General features: G+C 34.6%; 1 protein-coding gene across 32 annotated transcripts in view; it reads right to left on the bottom strand.

Moving 5' to 3' along the window:
• The window catches only part of GALNT13 (polypeptide N-acetylgalactosaminyltransferase 13), a 690911-nt gene that overhangs the window by 392740 nt on the left and 281111 nt on the right, over positions 1-17060 (bottom strand). For all 32 annotated transcript variants that reach the window (XM_035304875.3, XM_078327740.1, XM_054257627.2 and 29 more), the window contains one exon: positions 3800-3968. In XM_035304875.3, the coding sequence (XP_035160766.1) occupies positions 3800-3968 (169 nt within the window). The remainder of the gene's footprint in view (positions 1-3799; positions 3969-17060) is intronic.

Genomic DNA, 17060 nt, shown 5'->3' on the forward strand with positions numbered 1-17060 from the left:
CTTATATAAAAAAATTAGAATTACATACAAATGTGTTACATTTATTAAGAAATTAAATACTTTAAGTAAACCTGTATAAATATTTAAACATTCCTAGGGACAGATATTAAAGAAGAGAATTGTAATACGTCCTGATGTTTAATCAGAACTGCCTCCAAGATAAACTACTTTTTACCTAATCTGTTCTCTGTATAAACACAGGCTATATGCCTAGATTTACTTCTCTGAATATATCTTCCAGTATTTGTAAATTGATTTTAACACCAAACACAACATGAAACGTTTTGGACAGTTTTTTGAATTTAGCCAAAGATATAATGCAGTAAAATATGATTAGATATTTGAATGAATTCACAGTTTGGATGACTCAGACACTTTCTAAGTACCTACTTAAGTTTTCCACTAAAATAAATTAAGCTTCTTCTTAAAATTAATAATTTAAAAATCATATTCTTTTGACATCTTTATATAATTTATATCAGTCATCACTGGGGCTAGCTTAATATATAATAATCCAAAAATTGAACTGTAACTGACACATAACCAAATTATAAAAATATTTTCTAGATCAAATGATTAACATTTCCACATCTTTTAAACAACGGTTTGGATATATGATTCATGGTAAGTTTTTTAACATTAGTTGTTCCCAGGCAGTCCCACAACTGAGTCATTCTAGATGATTTGCAAATGTCCCTGGTAAACCTCATACACTGTGACTTTAATAGGAATTTTGGATGGCATTTCTCTTTTCTTACTTATAATACACTGTAGTTTTATATGAAGATAAAATGAAAATTATTTCATTAATATTATTTTAGAAACTATTTGTAAAACCTGGGAATTCAAGCAATAATAACCACAGTAAATACAGCATTTAAATACTCCTTATGCTAAGCAACTTGAAAAATTATTCATTTAAAATGCTGGATTGCCCCACAGTTTGACTTACTCATAAACTTAGCATGCTAAGGATTTTTTTTTTTTTTTTTTTTTTTTTTTTTTTTTTTTGAGACAGGCTGGAGTGCAGTGGCATGATTTTGGCTCACTGCAACCTCCGCCTCCTGTCTTCAAGCAATTCTCCTGCTTCAACCTCCTGAGTAGCTGGGATTACAGGTGTGGGATAACACACCTAATTTTTGTATTTATAGTAGAGACAGGGTTTCACCATATTGGTCAGGCTGTTCTTTAACGCATGACCTCAAGTGATCCACCCACCTTAGCCTCTCAAAGTGCTGAGATTACAGGCATGAGCCACAGTGCCCGGCAGAGATTCTTAAAAGAAAAAAATGTAACTGGCTATGAATATTTTAATCATTAGCTTAATGAAGACTCTATTATTTTTTAATCGATGGTTCTGATTTATTTGTATTCTGACAGTTGAAAGTCATAATTTTTAAAAATCTGAAATACTGTTTACCTAGTTTTCTGAAACATACAAGTATCATACCCACTAATTTTATCACATTACAGCAGAAGTCCCTGGGACTGAGGACCAGTACTGGTCCTGGCCTGTTATAGGAACCCATCCACACAGAAGGAGGTGAGCTGCCTATGAGCAAGCATTATCACCTGGGCTCGTCTCCAGAAGATCAGCTACTGCATTAGATTTTCATAGGAGCACAAACTCTATTGTGAACTGCACATGCAAGGGATCTAGTTCGTGTGCTCCTTATGAGAATTGAATGTCTGATGATCTTAGTTAGAATAGTTTCATCTTGAAATCACCCCACACTCCAACCCACCACCTCCAAATCTGTAGAAAAATTTTCTTCCATGAAACTGGTCCCCAGTGCCACAAGGCTGGGGACCACTGCACTATAGCATACTGCAGCATATAAAACAAAGGAATAAATGTAACATTAAAACTTATAAACTTAGCATCTAAAATGCTCAGAAATGCTTTGAAGATTATGCATATTGTATATACTTTTTGTATATGCTTATTTTATATGCTTTTAAATGTATTTACATACAAACATATATATATATATACACACACATACACACACATATGGACAGGACTACATGTAAAATTATTTTTACATAACAATTTACAATGCACAAATTTAATATCCAATTTTGAATTATATTCCAGGGACCAAACATGTCCACAACATGTAATTATTTGTAATTTTGTTGAGAGAGACATTTCAAAAGTATACAATGGTTGTGACAAAGCAGTTACTAAACTACCAAATAAACCTCTGACAATTACCTGTCCTGGAATCTCAACAAGGTTTTCTTTTTTTCTTTCCTTCCTTTTTTTTTTTTTTCCTTTTAGGATGGAGTTTTGCTCTGTTGCCTAGGCTGGAATGCAATGGCACAATCTCAGCTCACTGCAGCTTCCACCTCCCAGGTTCAAGCAATTCTCCTGCCTCAGCCTCCTGAGTAGCTGGGATTACAGGCATGCGCCACCATGCCCAGTTAATTTTTTGTATTTTCAGTAGAGACGGGGTTTCACCATGTTGACCAGGATGGTCTTGATCTCTTGACCTCGTGATCCACCCGCCTCGGCCTCCCAAAGTGCTGGGATTACAGGCTGGAGCCACCACGCCCAGCCAATAAATCACTTTTATAGGGTCAAAGAGTCATATAGACAATTGGCTTTTTTTTAATGCTAGAATAGCAATGGATATATACTTTTTATAAGCAAAGTATATACGCAGCCAAGTAAATACAGTCATGTACTGCACAATGACAGATCACATATATAAAGATAGTCTCATAAGATTATAATGAATCTGAAAGATTCCTACTGCCTAGTGATGTTTTGATGATCTTGACCCTGAAGAGACATAGGCTAAGGTATGTGTTTGTGTCTTTGATTTTAATAGAAAAAAATTAAATTATAAATAGAAAAAAGCTAATGGAATAAGGATATATAGAAAACATTTTATACAGCTGTATAGTATACTTATGTTTTAAGCTAAATATTAATATTAAACAGTTTAAAAGTGAAAAAATTCAAGACTCTATGAAATAAAAACATCACAGTAATGTAAGGTTAATTTATTACTAAAGAAAGAAATTTAAAAAATAAATTTAGTATAACCTAAGTGTACAGTGTTTATATAGTCTACAGTAGTGTACAGTAATGCACTAAGACTTCACATTGACTACTTGCTCACTGACTCACCCCGAGCAATTTTCAGTCCTGCAAGCTCCATTCATGCTCCATGAACTATACAAGTGTACCAACTTTTACTGTCACACCATGTTTTTACTCTTCCTCTTCTATGTTTAGATACAAAAATACTTAACATAATGTTACACTTATCTACAGTGTTCATTCAGTACAGTAATATGCTGTATAGATTTAAAGCCTAGAAACAACAGGCTACACTATATAACCTAGAAATATAGTAGTCTATATACCATGGAGGTTTAAGTACACCTATGATGCTTACACAATGACAAAATTGCCTAATGACACGTTTCCCAGAACATATCCACACTGTTAAGCAATATATAACTGCAATCTATTAAAGAGTATGTTTGCTCTGTATTTGTAAGATAAAGAAAGCAAAACAAAAAAATAATAAAAAACGTCTCACAAGGAAAAATTTGTTTGGCCTGAGTATCTTGCAGCGTCTTTGCAAGTAACATATTTTGCTTTGCCAGAGAAGAAAATTGTTCATCTTTTCAGCATATGCATACATAATAAATTCCTGCTATGTTATAGGTACTAAAAAGTACACATTTCTAGAATTGATATAATCAGAGTTAGCTGAAGTTCTGAGATTCTGAAATATGGTGATTATGAATATCAAAGATTATATAACAAATGTAAACTTACCCTTCTAATCTTACGTCTGGCAGACTTCTGTTAAGGGCAATCAAATCACTGGCCATAAGGTTAAACTGATTGATTTTAAACAGCTCTTTCATTTTCTCCTGGTCATCTTTAGGAATCAATACAGCTTTTCCCATTTCTCCTGGCCCTTCTTGGTTTCTTGAAATAACAGCTGTAAGACATACACAGATACACATATACATACAAACACATAGATAATGAACTGAATAAATTTGTGTGTCTGATTCGATTCTGAAGCATATTATTTATATACAAGCTTTATAATATAATGATCAAGATTTTACTACTTATAAACCACACACTATGCTAAGGAAAAAATCAATTCTGTATGTTGTCTTCCAATATAGGTGTATTATATGACAACTAATCATTAAGACAATAATTTTAAACAGTACAAAATACCAGGTCTTAAAACTTGTGTCCTATTTTTAATGCACTTATTTGAGAAAAATGAAGTTGAACACTAGGGAGACAAAATAGTGCAAAATAAAAGAACTTTTTAAAAAGCAAGATTATTTTCACAGCCAATTAAATGTTTTGATATTTCACATATTCACTGCCATTACATCTTTATAAAGGCAAGCAAAATTAATAAGGCTTAATCCCATAAAAATTTAATTCCTTTGTCAAAGCATTTTGAACTTTGTCAAAAGAAGCTTCACAGTGGTGACATATAACTTCAAACACCAAGTTGAATTTAGATACTATGTGCTCTATAACTGAAACTTCACAATAATTTTCTGAGTTTGAATATACTTTAAGAGAAGGCAGGATTTGATAGACAGGCTAATTTTCTTGCCACTTCTCCCAAGTTATCACTACGTTAAAGTCCCTTCTAGCTCTGAAGTATATGTTTCAAGGTGTGTGTGTATAGTAATAAGACAAAGTTCCAGTTGGTTCAAATGTATCCTGAACTTACTCTTCACAGTGATATTAAATTAGGTTAAAGTGAAAGGAATGTAGTTCTGGTCTTGACTCTTCCAATGTTTTGCTATATTTCCTAACACATTAATCTTACTGAGTTTAATTTCCACATAAATTAAAAGGCACATATATATTTAGGCACAGCCTACCTTGAATTACTATAAAAAAAGGGTTATAACGCATACAAAAATATATTTTATAAGTTAGAACATTTCATTAAAATATAGATTCTAAAATAATATATGAATATGGTAAAAACCAGGATAGAACACATTCAGCAAATTTTCCTCTGAGTTTACCATCACAGTTACTAAACATCAAAACTGGCATTATTAGTAACAACACATGGTTGACCATCCCAATGATGACTTTGTAATGGCATGAGTCAAACTATAGAAGAGAATGGGCACCTCTAAGTACCTTTAGATATGGGTAACAGGAAGGTGATTGGCCTTGAAATCCTCTTACGTAAAGAAAAATAGTTAGAACTGGAAACACTGAATATAGAAGAAAAGGTATGCATTCAGTAGTAAACTATTTAAAAAGTTGTCATCAAAATAAAGTTTACAAAGATTATCATTCACTCTAAGAAGCAAAAACAGGAATTTTATGAGAAGGTATATTTTTCTAAATTTAAGAAATAAAATTCTAATAGAAATAATTGTCCTTGGGCTTTAGTACATGCAATATCCCTAAACTCAGATGGAGTTATTGGATTTGGCTTTGGATGAATTTGTGCTCTTGATGAGACAATCACGTTAAGGTGTCTTCCACTTCTTAGATTAAAAAAATATTTTGAGTCTATAGAGAGCATTAAATAAATTTGTATGTGGCTCCTTTAGGAGTCCATAACTTTAATTCCCTTAAAAAAAAGATAATTTTCCCCATTATAAAAAATCTTGTGATTCTTAACATTTTGAAAATTTGTGACTCCTTTAAATGATGAAAATAATTTGGGGTACATTTTTAAAAATAATTTTTAGAAATTAAGAAAGCAATTATCTGTTTACAGTTGTTTAAGGTATTGTAAAGGAATACCTTTGTAAAGGTATTGTAAGAGAAGAAAACCTTCTTTATCCTCTTACATTCTGTGGTGACCTAAGAATTAAACTGGTATAATAAACATTAACAGCAGAAAAGCATACAAATGTGTTTTATGTCTTCAGAGGAAATTAAACTGGCATAATACACATTAATAGGAGAAGAACATAGAAATTTGTTTTATATCTTGAGAAGGAAAATCAAGGTCAAAGAACCTTTTAGGCCAAAAGCTTATATGCCATTTTAAATAAAGAATAATAAATTGTCAGTGATAATACAAAGGGGATTTAGGTAGGGAGCAGGGGGCAGTAAATTGTGAGACAGTAAGTAGGTAATATTTGGAGAAAACTATTAGGAGATGAGGGTTATTTTAGTAAGCTTGTTTGCATAGGTCCATTTCAGTGTTGACTCCTAACTTCTGGTGATAAGAACAATTTTTGCTTTCTAATATAATGGGAAGGGGTAGGGGGTATTTTTATCATGGGAAACTTCATGATTTTCTTTTAGGTAGGAAGGGGGAGATCAGAAACAGTTTCTTGAATGTGCTCTTTCTTAAAAAAGAGCCTGCAGCTCAAAATAACCCAAATGCCAAAGTGGCATATTTAAGTGTGCATGTTCTGATCCCTTCACCATCTGTAAACTAATAAAAAAACATGCTGCAGAGAAAAATCACCATAATCAATATAATCCTTCCAAGACTAGGAAGCAGATAGGATTAAAATTTCATCCTGTGGAAAAGACACAAGCTCAACTCTAACATCTTAAGGTATGAAGGTCAATTTAGAGCACACAGAAGTATTTGATATTTGCAATACATTCAAAGGCATCATGGCAATCTTATTTTCACTTTATGTAAGTTATTGTTTTATCAGTGGTAGGAGTAATTGTGTCATGTTATATAGTATCATAATCAGTAAAATTAAAATGGTCATAAACAGTGTCCATATACCTAGAACTACTTGCATTAACATGTTGTTAATTTTGAATAAGAATATTAGTCATTCTTCTAATCATTCTCAGTTTCTTAGTGGAGAACAGGTAACAACTTAAAGCCTATCAGGTTGTGTTTTCTCCTCAGACTTAAATACATTTTCTACAACAGCTTCTAATGAATATATACTTGACATTTTAAAAATGTGTGTGTGTGTTCTCCACTTTGCTCAAGCAAAAAGAATGCTAAGTAATTATGGTGGGGAAACAGCCTTTTACTTTTTCTGGCTTTTACCTGGAGGAAGGCATCTTCCCAGAAGAAAACACTTTTCTAATCCTTCAAATAGCATAAATAACAAATGGGAAAGAATAAGCAATTGGGTTTTATGACTTATCTCTGATCTGAAGTACCTTTAATACCCATTTCTATACATTTTACTCAGCTGTTGATTTATTTCCTCTACATAGCACTAAAAAACAAAACAAAAAACCAAACACCTATATCTTGTGTATGCACAGAATACCATACTTTCCTATAGCAAAAGGAAAACAAAATAAAACAAAACAAAACAGTTGCCATTTAAATATGTGTGCTACTTATGTCCTCTAATAGACAAATGGAATCCCGAAGGCAAGTAAATATACATTGTGATTTCTTTATTGTTAATTTGAATATGAATGGAAATGTTCCAATACCAAAGCTGGTGTAGACAGCAAAAATAGATTAATATACTATGCTATAAGCCTTTCTTCCTAATTATATGGTGAAATATTTTTAAAAGACAATTAATTTGACTCAAAATGACATTATAAAGCTTGTAGAAATATAATAAAGTGAGAATCATTTTTTATCTTTCATTTTCTTTACCATAGAACCTACTTTAAAGATGGCTGATCACTAACAGCTCGGGATTGTAGGTCCCAGTGAAAGCGCAGAGAATGAGAGGATGCCAGACTTTCAGACAAACTTTTGTTGCTCATGGACCAGGAGATTCCCAGCGGAGGAGCCCCATGGGTCGCCAGCACGACTCTTGTGGCCGGCACGGCGGTTTTGCCGGCGCCTTGGCACGGCAGTTCTTGGTGCAGAATAAATGGGACTGGTTCCCCTCTGACCGCCATTTGGAGCTCTGGGAAGGCAGAGTAGCCTATTCAGCTGATTGAAGGATGGACTCAAGAAGGAAGCCAGACCGGAGATTCCTGGGCTGAAAAGCACCATCAATCTTAATGCCGCTGTTTTCGCCAGTGTAGTGGGTTGCTTAGATTCCGGTGCTGGGAATCAATAAATTGGACGTCCACTCAGGAACCTAATTAATAAGGCGATAATTACAAAGACAAAAGATGGATAAATTTATAATGAAGGGGAGAAACCAGCTTAAAAAGGCCAAGAATACCCAAAATCAGAATGCCTCTCTCTCTACAGAGGATTACACTTTCTCATCAGAAACTGAACAAGGCTGGATAGAGAAAGACTGTGTTCCATTAACAGAAGTAGGCTTCAGAAGGTGGATGATAAGAAACTTCTGGGAGTTAAAAGAACTTGTTCTAACCCAATGCAAAGAAACTAAGAACTTTGAAAAAAGGTTTGATGAAATGCTAACAAGAATAGACAATATAGAGAGGAATATAAGTGAATTAACGGAGTTGAAAAACACAACATGGGAACTTCATGAAGTATGCACAAGTTTTAATAGCTGAATTGATCAAGAAGAAGAAAGGATATCAGAGGTTGAAGACCAACTTAATGAAATAAAACGAGAAGACAAGAATAGAGAAAAAGGGATAAAAAGGAATGAGCAAAGTCTCCAAGAAATATGGGACTATGTGAAAAGACCTAATTTACGTTTGATAGGTGTACCTGAATGCAATGGAGAGAATAAATCCAAGATGGAAAATACCCTTCAGGAAATTATTCAGGAAAATTTTCCTAAACTAGCAAAGCAGGTCAATACTCAACCCCAGGTAATACAGAGAACACCACAAAGATATTCCTCAAGAAGAGCAACCCCAAGGCACATAATTGTTAGATTCACCAGGGTTGAAATGAAGGAGAAAATACTAAGCACAGCCAGAGAGAAAGGTCAGGTTATTCACAAAGGGAAGCCTATCAGACTTACAGCAGATCTCTCAGCAGAAATCCTACAAGCCAGAAGAGAGTAGGGGCCAGTATTCAACATACTTAAAGAAAAGAACTTTCAACCCAGAATTTCATATCCAGCCAAACTAAGCTTCAAAAGTGAAGGAAAAATAAAATCTTCTATGAACAAGCAAGTACTCAGAGATTTCATTACCACCAGGCCTGCTTTGCAAGAGCTTCTGAAAGAAGCATTACACATAGGAAGGAACAATCAGTATTAGCATTTCCAAAAATATAACAAAAAGTAAAGAGCATCAACACAATGAAGAATTTACATCAACTAATGGGCAAAACAGTCAGCTAACAACAAATGGCAGTAATCCTAAATTTCAATCGACTAAATCCCTCAATCAAAAGATACAGCCAAAACCCATCAGTATGCTGCATCCAGACCCATCTCACATGCAAGGATACACAAAGACTCAAAACAAAGGAATGGAGAAAGATTTACCAACCAAACGGAGCGCAAAAATAAATAAATAAATAAAAATCATGAGTTGCAATTCTCACCTCTGATAAAATAGATTTTAAAGCAACAAAGATATAAAGGTAAAAGGATCAATGCAAAAAGAAGAGCTAAGGATCCTAAATACATACGCACCCAATACAGGAATACCCAGCTACATAGTCTCTATAAAGAGACTTAGACTCCCACACAATAATAGTGGGAGACTTCAACATCAATATTAGATAGATCAACGAGACAGAAAATTAATAAGGATATCCAGGACTTGAACTCAGATCCAGAACAAGTAAGTTTAATAAACATTTATAGAACTCTCCACTTTAAATACACAGAATATACACTCTTATCAGTACCACATCACACCTTCTCACAGATTTAAATGAAATATTGTTTGGCCATTATTAAGCACAATTATTGGCATAAAAGAGGTTTTCAATACCCATTTTTAGAATAAAGTAACACTCCCGTTCTCTCTCCCTCTTCCTCTTCCTCTTTCTTCTTCTCCTTCATTCCTTTTTTTTCTTTCTTTTTTTTGGTCAAAAAAAGACTTTTTCACAATGAAAAAAAAGAAAGAAAATGTGTCACATATACACCATGGAATACTGTGCAGCCATAAACAATGATGAGTTCATGTCCTTCATAGGGACATGGATGAATCTGGAAACCATCATTCTCAGCAAATTGACACAAAACAGAGGACCAAACACCACATGTTCTCACTCATAGGTAGATGTTGACAATGAGAATATGTGGACAGAGGGAGGGAAGCATCACACACTGCTGTCAGCTGTGGAGGGGGGTGCTAGTGGAGGGACTGCAGGGAGTGGGGACCATGGAAGGGATAAAAAAATAAAGATTTAAATAATATTTATTTTAATCTCAGAATTCCCAATGATAAAGAAGATGATCATCATACTATAAACAAACCAACTGATAAATCCACCAAAAAGAACACTATGTAGCAATTGCATTATTTGCTTATGTATTTAACATTATGAACATTATTTTATTTGCAGAATTACCCCTTTAACAATGAGCAGTGTCTATTTGAAAAAAGAATAATGAACTAGTCTATATCTATGAAAAAGCTTGAAGTTAAAAAAAAGCAACAAAAGCATTTCAAGTTGATTAATTTTAAAGTAATTATTTTATTCTGTTAGAGAACATAGTAATAGTTGATAAGCTGGGAGCAGTGGTTAACACCCATAATCCCAGCACTTTGGGAAGCCAAGGTGGGCAGATCATGAGGACAGGAGTTCAAGACCAGCCTGACCAACATGGTGAAACCCTCTCTCCAGGCATAGTGGCACGTGCCTGTAATCCCAGCTACTCAGGAGGCTGAGGCAGGAGAATTGCTTGAACCTGAAGGTGGAGGTTGAAATGAGCCTAGATCATGACATTGCACCCCAGCCTGGGATACAGACTCCATCTCAAAATGAGAAAAAAAAAAGTGATGAATAATGGTACAAGCATAACATTAAATCAAAATCTAAATGATATCACACATGCCTTGCTTGTCAAAAAATTCTTTCAAATTGTATTTCCATTCTCAGATCTACTAAGTTGTTAATTTCTGATTTCTGTATATTTTCCTTTATTTTCTTTTCATTGGCGTAGATCTCCCACTTTTATTACTTCAAATTTTACAATTGTATAAATTAGAAACACTGACTTTTAGTCCCTCTCATATTTGAATATTCATACTCTGCTACCAATAAATCAATTTCCCTAAAACAGTGCTTTTTATCTTGTTAATCAATAATCTGCTTATAGTAGACTTAGAATATAAAAAAACCATAGTAGTTTTTGCACCACCCCTCCACCACCAAAATCACTTTACCCTTCACTCACCATTCTCCAGATCATGCTCTTTTGCCAGTCCAAAGGTTCTAGTTTATCAAGGATTATTATATGAGTAATTGCCTTTTTCATTGTTTTAAAAGAGATGGGTATCTCCCTATGCTGCCTAAAGTCTGGTGGTTCGGTCACAGCTCACTGCCACCTCTAACTTCTGGGCTTAATGGATCCTCCCTCCTTAGTCTCCTGAGTAGCTGATGTTATAGAAACCCACCACTACACGGGGCTCAGGATTAATTCTTAATAAAATAAGGGGATTCAGTATACACTTGCTTTGGCTCATTTCTCTTAGAAACAAATATAGACTCTACATATCAATATTATACTTAATCTATAAATTAACTAAATTTATTCTATTTAATGTATGACAAGTAGCAATTCATTTAGTATCCCTTTGCAAAGAAAATGTATGCAACTTTTATAAATCTGACACATTTGACAATAAGATTTGTTTTTCATTTCTTATGTAGAAAGTAGTAAACAACAAACCCTGACTGCATCAAGTCTAGCATATATTAACTACTGTTTCCCAGAAGGGTGTCATCTATTAGACAATCAATAAGGTCACATTTTACATCAGCTAGCTAAGTAAGCAAGAGATTATCACAAAACCAAGAGAACACTGATCACCAATATTATCTTTTTTAACTCAAAATATATTATTTTTATGATAAAAATAATGCATGCTCATTTACAAGGATGAAGAAAGGCAGGAAGGCAGGCAGAAAGCAAGGGAGGAAGCCACTATAGAAAAATAGTGAAAAATCAATTAAACTACTGCTTGAATGGACAGTCAGCAGTAATCTGTATATAAACATAATTATGCATTTAAAATAAGACCATTCATTCATGTTGAATTTTATAATTTCATTCATCATTATTGTACATGCCAATTTTTTTTTTTTTTGAGATGGAGTCTCCCTCTGTTACCCAGGCTAGAGTGCAGTGGCACAATCTCCACTCACTGCAACCTCCACCTCCTAAGTTCAAGTGATTCTCATGCCTCAGCATCTTGAGTAGATAGAGTTACAGGTTCTCACCACCATGCCGGGTGAGATTTTGTATTTTGAGTAAAGACTGGTTTTCACCATGTTGGCCAGGCTGGTCTCGAACTCCTGACCTCAGGTGATCTGCCCCGCCATGGCCTTCCAGATGCTGGGATTAAAGGCGTGAGCCACCATGCCCGGCTTGTACATGTTATATCATTTAAAATACATTTGTGGACATCTTTCCAAATAAATATGCGAATCCATACTTATTTTCTAATGGCTGCAAAATATTCCAAAGTTTAGATATACCATGATTTATTTAACCAATGCTTTTTCTTTGAATATTTATGCTGCTTGCAATCATCTCTATTATAAACAGCAATGCAATTAATTTTGTTCTTTATGTATACATCTTTGTAAATTTGTCTGAAAACACCTTTTGAAAAAGTAGTGGAAATTCAATGGGTGAATTTCAGATAAACCATGCTAGAATTATTCTTTTCCTCATCTCTTTGTCTTTCTGTATATTTCTTTTGCTAGAAAGTTCCTTCAACCTCTGATCACTCAAATAATCCCTGTTCATCTCTGAAGACCCATTTCAACTTTCAGATAACTCTCTCTTCTATAATTTTATAGCTCTTTTACATCTACTCCATTATACCTTGCATAACGTTACAATACCATTTTTTGCATGTTATCACAGAGAGTCTAACTACTGAACAAACGTCGTTTCTGCTCCTCCTGGACACATAGCTATCCAACATTTTTCAGCCTGCCCTGCAGTTAGGTGTGGTCCTTAACCGAGAATAGAAAAGATATGTGCCAATTCTGAGCCTGGCTCGTAAAACCTTCCCATATGTGGTTCTCCATGTACTTTCTCCTTCTGTAGCAACTTTGGAAGCCATGTGTGGAAAACAGCAGTCGACATGACCAGCAGTAACCTAGATGTCTGAATCACCACTTGGAAGAGAGCTACTTGCTCATCAGAAATATCCATTGCAAAATTTACATGAGAAAACAAAACAAAACAACTCTATTTTGCTAAACCATTAGAATTTTAGGTCTATGTGTTATAACTGACAGTGTTAATTTTATTAATGTACTGGGTTCATTCCCTGTTTAGTCTGTGAGCCTCACCAAAGCACTGGGCATCAATTTTGGCTCATCCCAGTGCTTGGCACTGTCCATTCAATCCGTGAATAATTTTTTAAAGTAGAAGGAAATTTTTATACAATCTAGTTCTATTATCAAAATACTGATGAAAAAGTAATTAGAATAGAGGTTTTTAACATGGGTTTTCCCCATCTCATATATATATGGTTTGTCATATTATTGAAAAAAACTTAGATGAATTGAGTGGCGATTACCATATGTACATACATTATAAATAAATTGATATGTGTTAATACAAGCTCAAAAATCTTTATTCATAGCAACTCACAGTGAAAATGTGTGGAGACTATGGCCTTAATGGGTTTAATTAGATCACAAATCAGATTTTAAGCAGAGAGTTAACAAATCACCATTTAAATTTAAAAAGTACATGATTAATTTACTTCAATGCCCCAATGGCAACTTTAAATAAAAATGGAATTTTGTTAACTACTACAAAGGAGTCTCAAAAATACCTCAACACAAACAGGCTTATTAAATATTGTCAACTATTTCCTGTACAATCATGGACCACTTATTCTGCCTTTCTTGTTCAAAATCACTTCCTAAATAAGATACTTAAATAATTTCACCATATAGTTTAGATGGAAAGTTATATGCCAATGCCAGTAGGAACTACAGTAGATACCCATATCATACCTTCCTATATTATTCAATACAAGCAAATAAATCACAGCTTATAACTTATGACTCAGAAATTCCTTTTAAAAATATATTCTAAGACATACATAGATCTGCCCAAAGATTTACCTGCACACATTATTTGTTGTTGTTGTTTGTTTTTTTGAGACAGAGTCTTGCTCCAATGCCCAGGCTGGAGTGCAATGGCATTATCTTGGGTCATTGCAACCTCTGCCTCTAGGGTTCAAGCAATTCTCCTGCCTCAGCCTCTGAAGTACCTTACAGGTGTGCACCACCATGCCCAGCTAAGTTTTTTTTTTTTTGTATTTTTAGTAGAGGTGGGGTTTTGACATGTTGGCCATCCTGGTCTTAAATTCCTGATCCACCTGCCTCGGCCTCCAAAGTGCTGGGATTACAGGCATGAGCCACTGCGCCAGGGCCTGCATACATGATTAAAGCAGCTTAGGTATGCATGTGTGTTTGTACATGGATCCCATTATAAATGTATATATCACTCCCCCTCATAAATATCTTATGTACAGTACTATGAAAATTGTGTTGCATCCACAAGAAGACTATGCAGTGATTAAAATGATGCATAGAAGAATGTTTAATGATGTGAAAGATGTTCATGTTATATTAAGTAAAAAGGGGTATTATAAAACAATGTCATAAAATAAGCCTATTTTTGAAAAACAAAAAGTTAAATGAAGCATATACATATATCACCAATGAAGATTAGCAGTGGTTCATTTAATTAAAGGGCCTTTCACATCTTTCTTTTGCATTATCTACATTTTCCATATTAGTACATTACCTACTATGATGCTTAATATACAGTATTAACTTGATTTGTTTGGATGAAGGATGCAAATTATTGTTCCTAGGTGTGTCTCTGAGGGTGTTGCCAAAGGAGATTAACATTTGCATCAGTGGAATGGGAGAGGCAGACCCATCCTCAATCTGGGTGGGCACCATCTAATCAGCTGCCAGCATGGTTAGGTAAAGCAGGCAGAGGACCGTGGAAGGACTATACTTCCAGCCTTCATCTTTCTCCCATACTGTATACCTCCTGCTGGAGAACATGGTACTTCAAGCTCTTCAGCTTTTCTACTCTTGGACTTACACCAGTGGTTTGCAAGAGGATCTCGGGCTTTTTGCCACAGACTGAAGGCTGCATTGTTGGCTTCCCTACTTTTGAGGTTTTGGGACTCCAACAGGCTTCCTTGATCCTCAGCTTGCAGACGGCCTATTGTGGGAATTCACCTTTTGATCCTGTGAGTCAATACTCCTTAATAAACTCCCTTTCATATATACATCTATCCTATTAATCCAGTCCCTCTGGGGAACCCTGACTAATACATCCACTAAGGTAATTTTAGCTATGTATTAATGAAAAATCTGGCTTCAGTGAAAATGAATATAAAGTAACTTTTATAGTGGCAGGTACAAAGTGATCAGTAGATGTTGGGATATGAAAAAGAAAGGTTCAAAGTTCTGTGGAAAGACACGTTCTTAGTGGACATAAGATCAGAAGTGGGGAGAGGAATATCCATAAAGAAATACGTTTTCTTCTAGAATATAAGTTCCTCACAGGAAATTCACTACAATTTACAAAGATAAGGAAAACATTTAGTAGCTGAGCAAAAACAAATAGCAAGGTCCTTATTTCCTTTTTGGGAACAAACACACTCCTACAGTAATATAACAATTTTTACCACTCCTTTTGCAATCATCCTTACAATATATTCTTCTAATCCTTTAAGCTCATACTCTTCTCATATACAATAAGAGGTTGTTTGGCACATGTTACATTCATAAATGTTTCCTGGAATCCACTGACCCAACTATAAAGTGTTCACTAAGGTAAGAAAATAATGCTGAATTATGAAATTATTTCCTTCTGCATTAAGAATGAGCTTCCTCAATAAAAATATTTAAAAGGTCCTTATCTTACAATGGCTCCAGTTATAGCCTTAGTTTCAGCATTGTACAGGAAATATCCTTATCTTCCCCATTCTGCCCACACTGTAAAAAAAAAATTTTGAAATGACCATAAATTCTTTGGAAACAAAAGCACCAATTTGGCTGCCAGATGCTTTGAGAAGCCCTTTGGAAGGGAACATCTCAAGTAGAACAAGGGCCATTTTAAAGAAGCTCTTTACATAATCCAATATTCATTATGAGTTCTTCTTCAGATAGAAAATAGTAAGCTTTGAGCAGCATACAGCATATCATCACATATCTGGATTCACCATATTTGAAAAGTATACTCATTTTTGTCATAAAGAAAAGAGTACCGCATTCATTGACTATACATCTAATTAGGATATGGACATATATTTTAAAAATAATTTCTGGATGTAATATTTTATTTATTTTAAACCTTCATAAAATATCTAACAAAGCCCCACACACCAATTTAGTGACAGAAAACATGAGGCAAGTATTAGCATGCTAATCAGTCCTTGTCAGAAATAAAAAAAAATATATCTTTCACAAAAGTTTACAATTACAAATTATCAATAAAATAATACTGGACTAAGTGTGAACAGAAAAATGAATTATCTCAAATATTCTAAAGTATTTTAAGTTATACAATTAAATCTACGGCTGGACTGCGAAACTTTGCTGAGGGCAGTTGTGCTGAATGCTATTTATTTGGCTCCACAGGCCTGACTGCACCATCTCTAGCTCTGTACCCTGGGTTGCTGACCTATATGTCCATACCAGCCAGGCTCCCTTTCCCTTTGGCTCCTGGTTGGTAAGGCAATGACAGAGTATTAGAGGACAGAAAATGAATGAGGTGAAGGCATTTATTTCTATAGTTCTTCTCTGTGGGGTTGCTGACGTTGGCTGTCTCAACCATAACTATAATTTCATAGGTAGTGCCTTATAACCAATTAACAAAGGAAGAAAAATTGTAAACTTACATTGAATAAGAATTCATTGATAAGTTAGCAACTGCTAGCAGTTGCTTCTCTATAACCCTACCTACGCATGCATGGTTCTGCAAGTCAGTGAGTGAAAGGAAATCCTCCCATCAGGGAGAAATTCAGAGGGGAAATTAGACTGAGCACTGTGTGAAGGGAGAGAGGGCTTGAGGTA

This window comes from Callithrix jacchus, chromosome 6 (assembly GCF_049354715.1).
Source record: "Callithrix jacchus isolate 240 chromosome 6, calJac240_pri, whole genome shotgun sequence".
In the NCBI taxonomy this organism is placed as follows: Eukaryota; Metazoa; Chordata; class Mammalia; order Primates; family Cebidae; genus Callithrix; species Callithrix jacchus.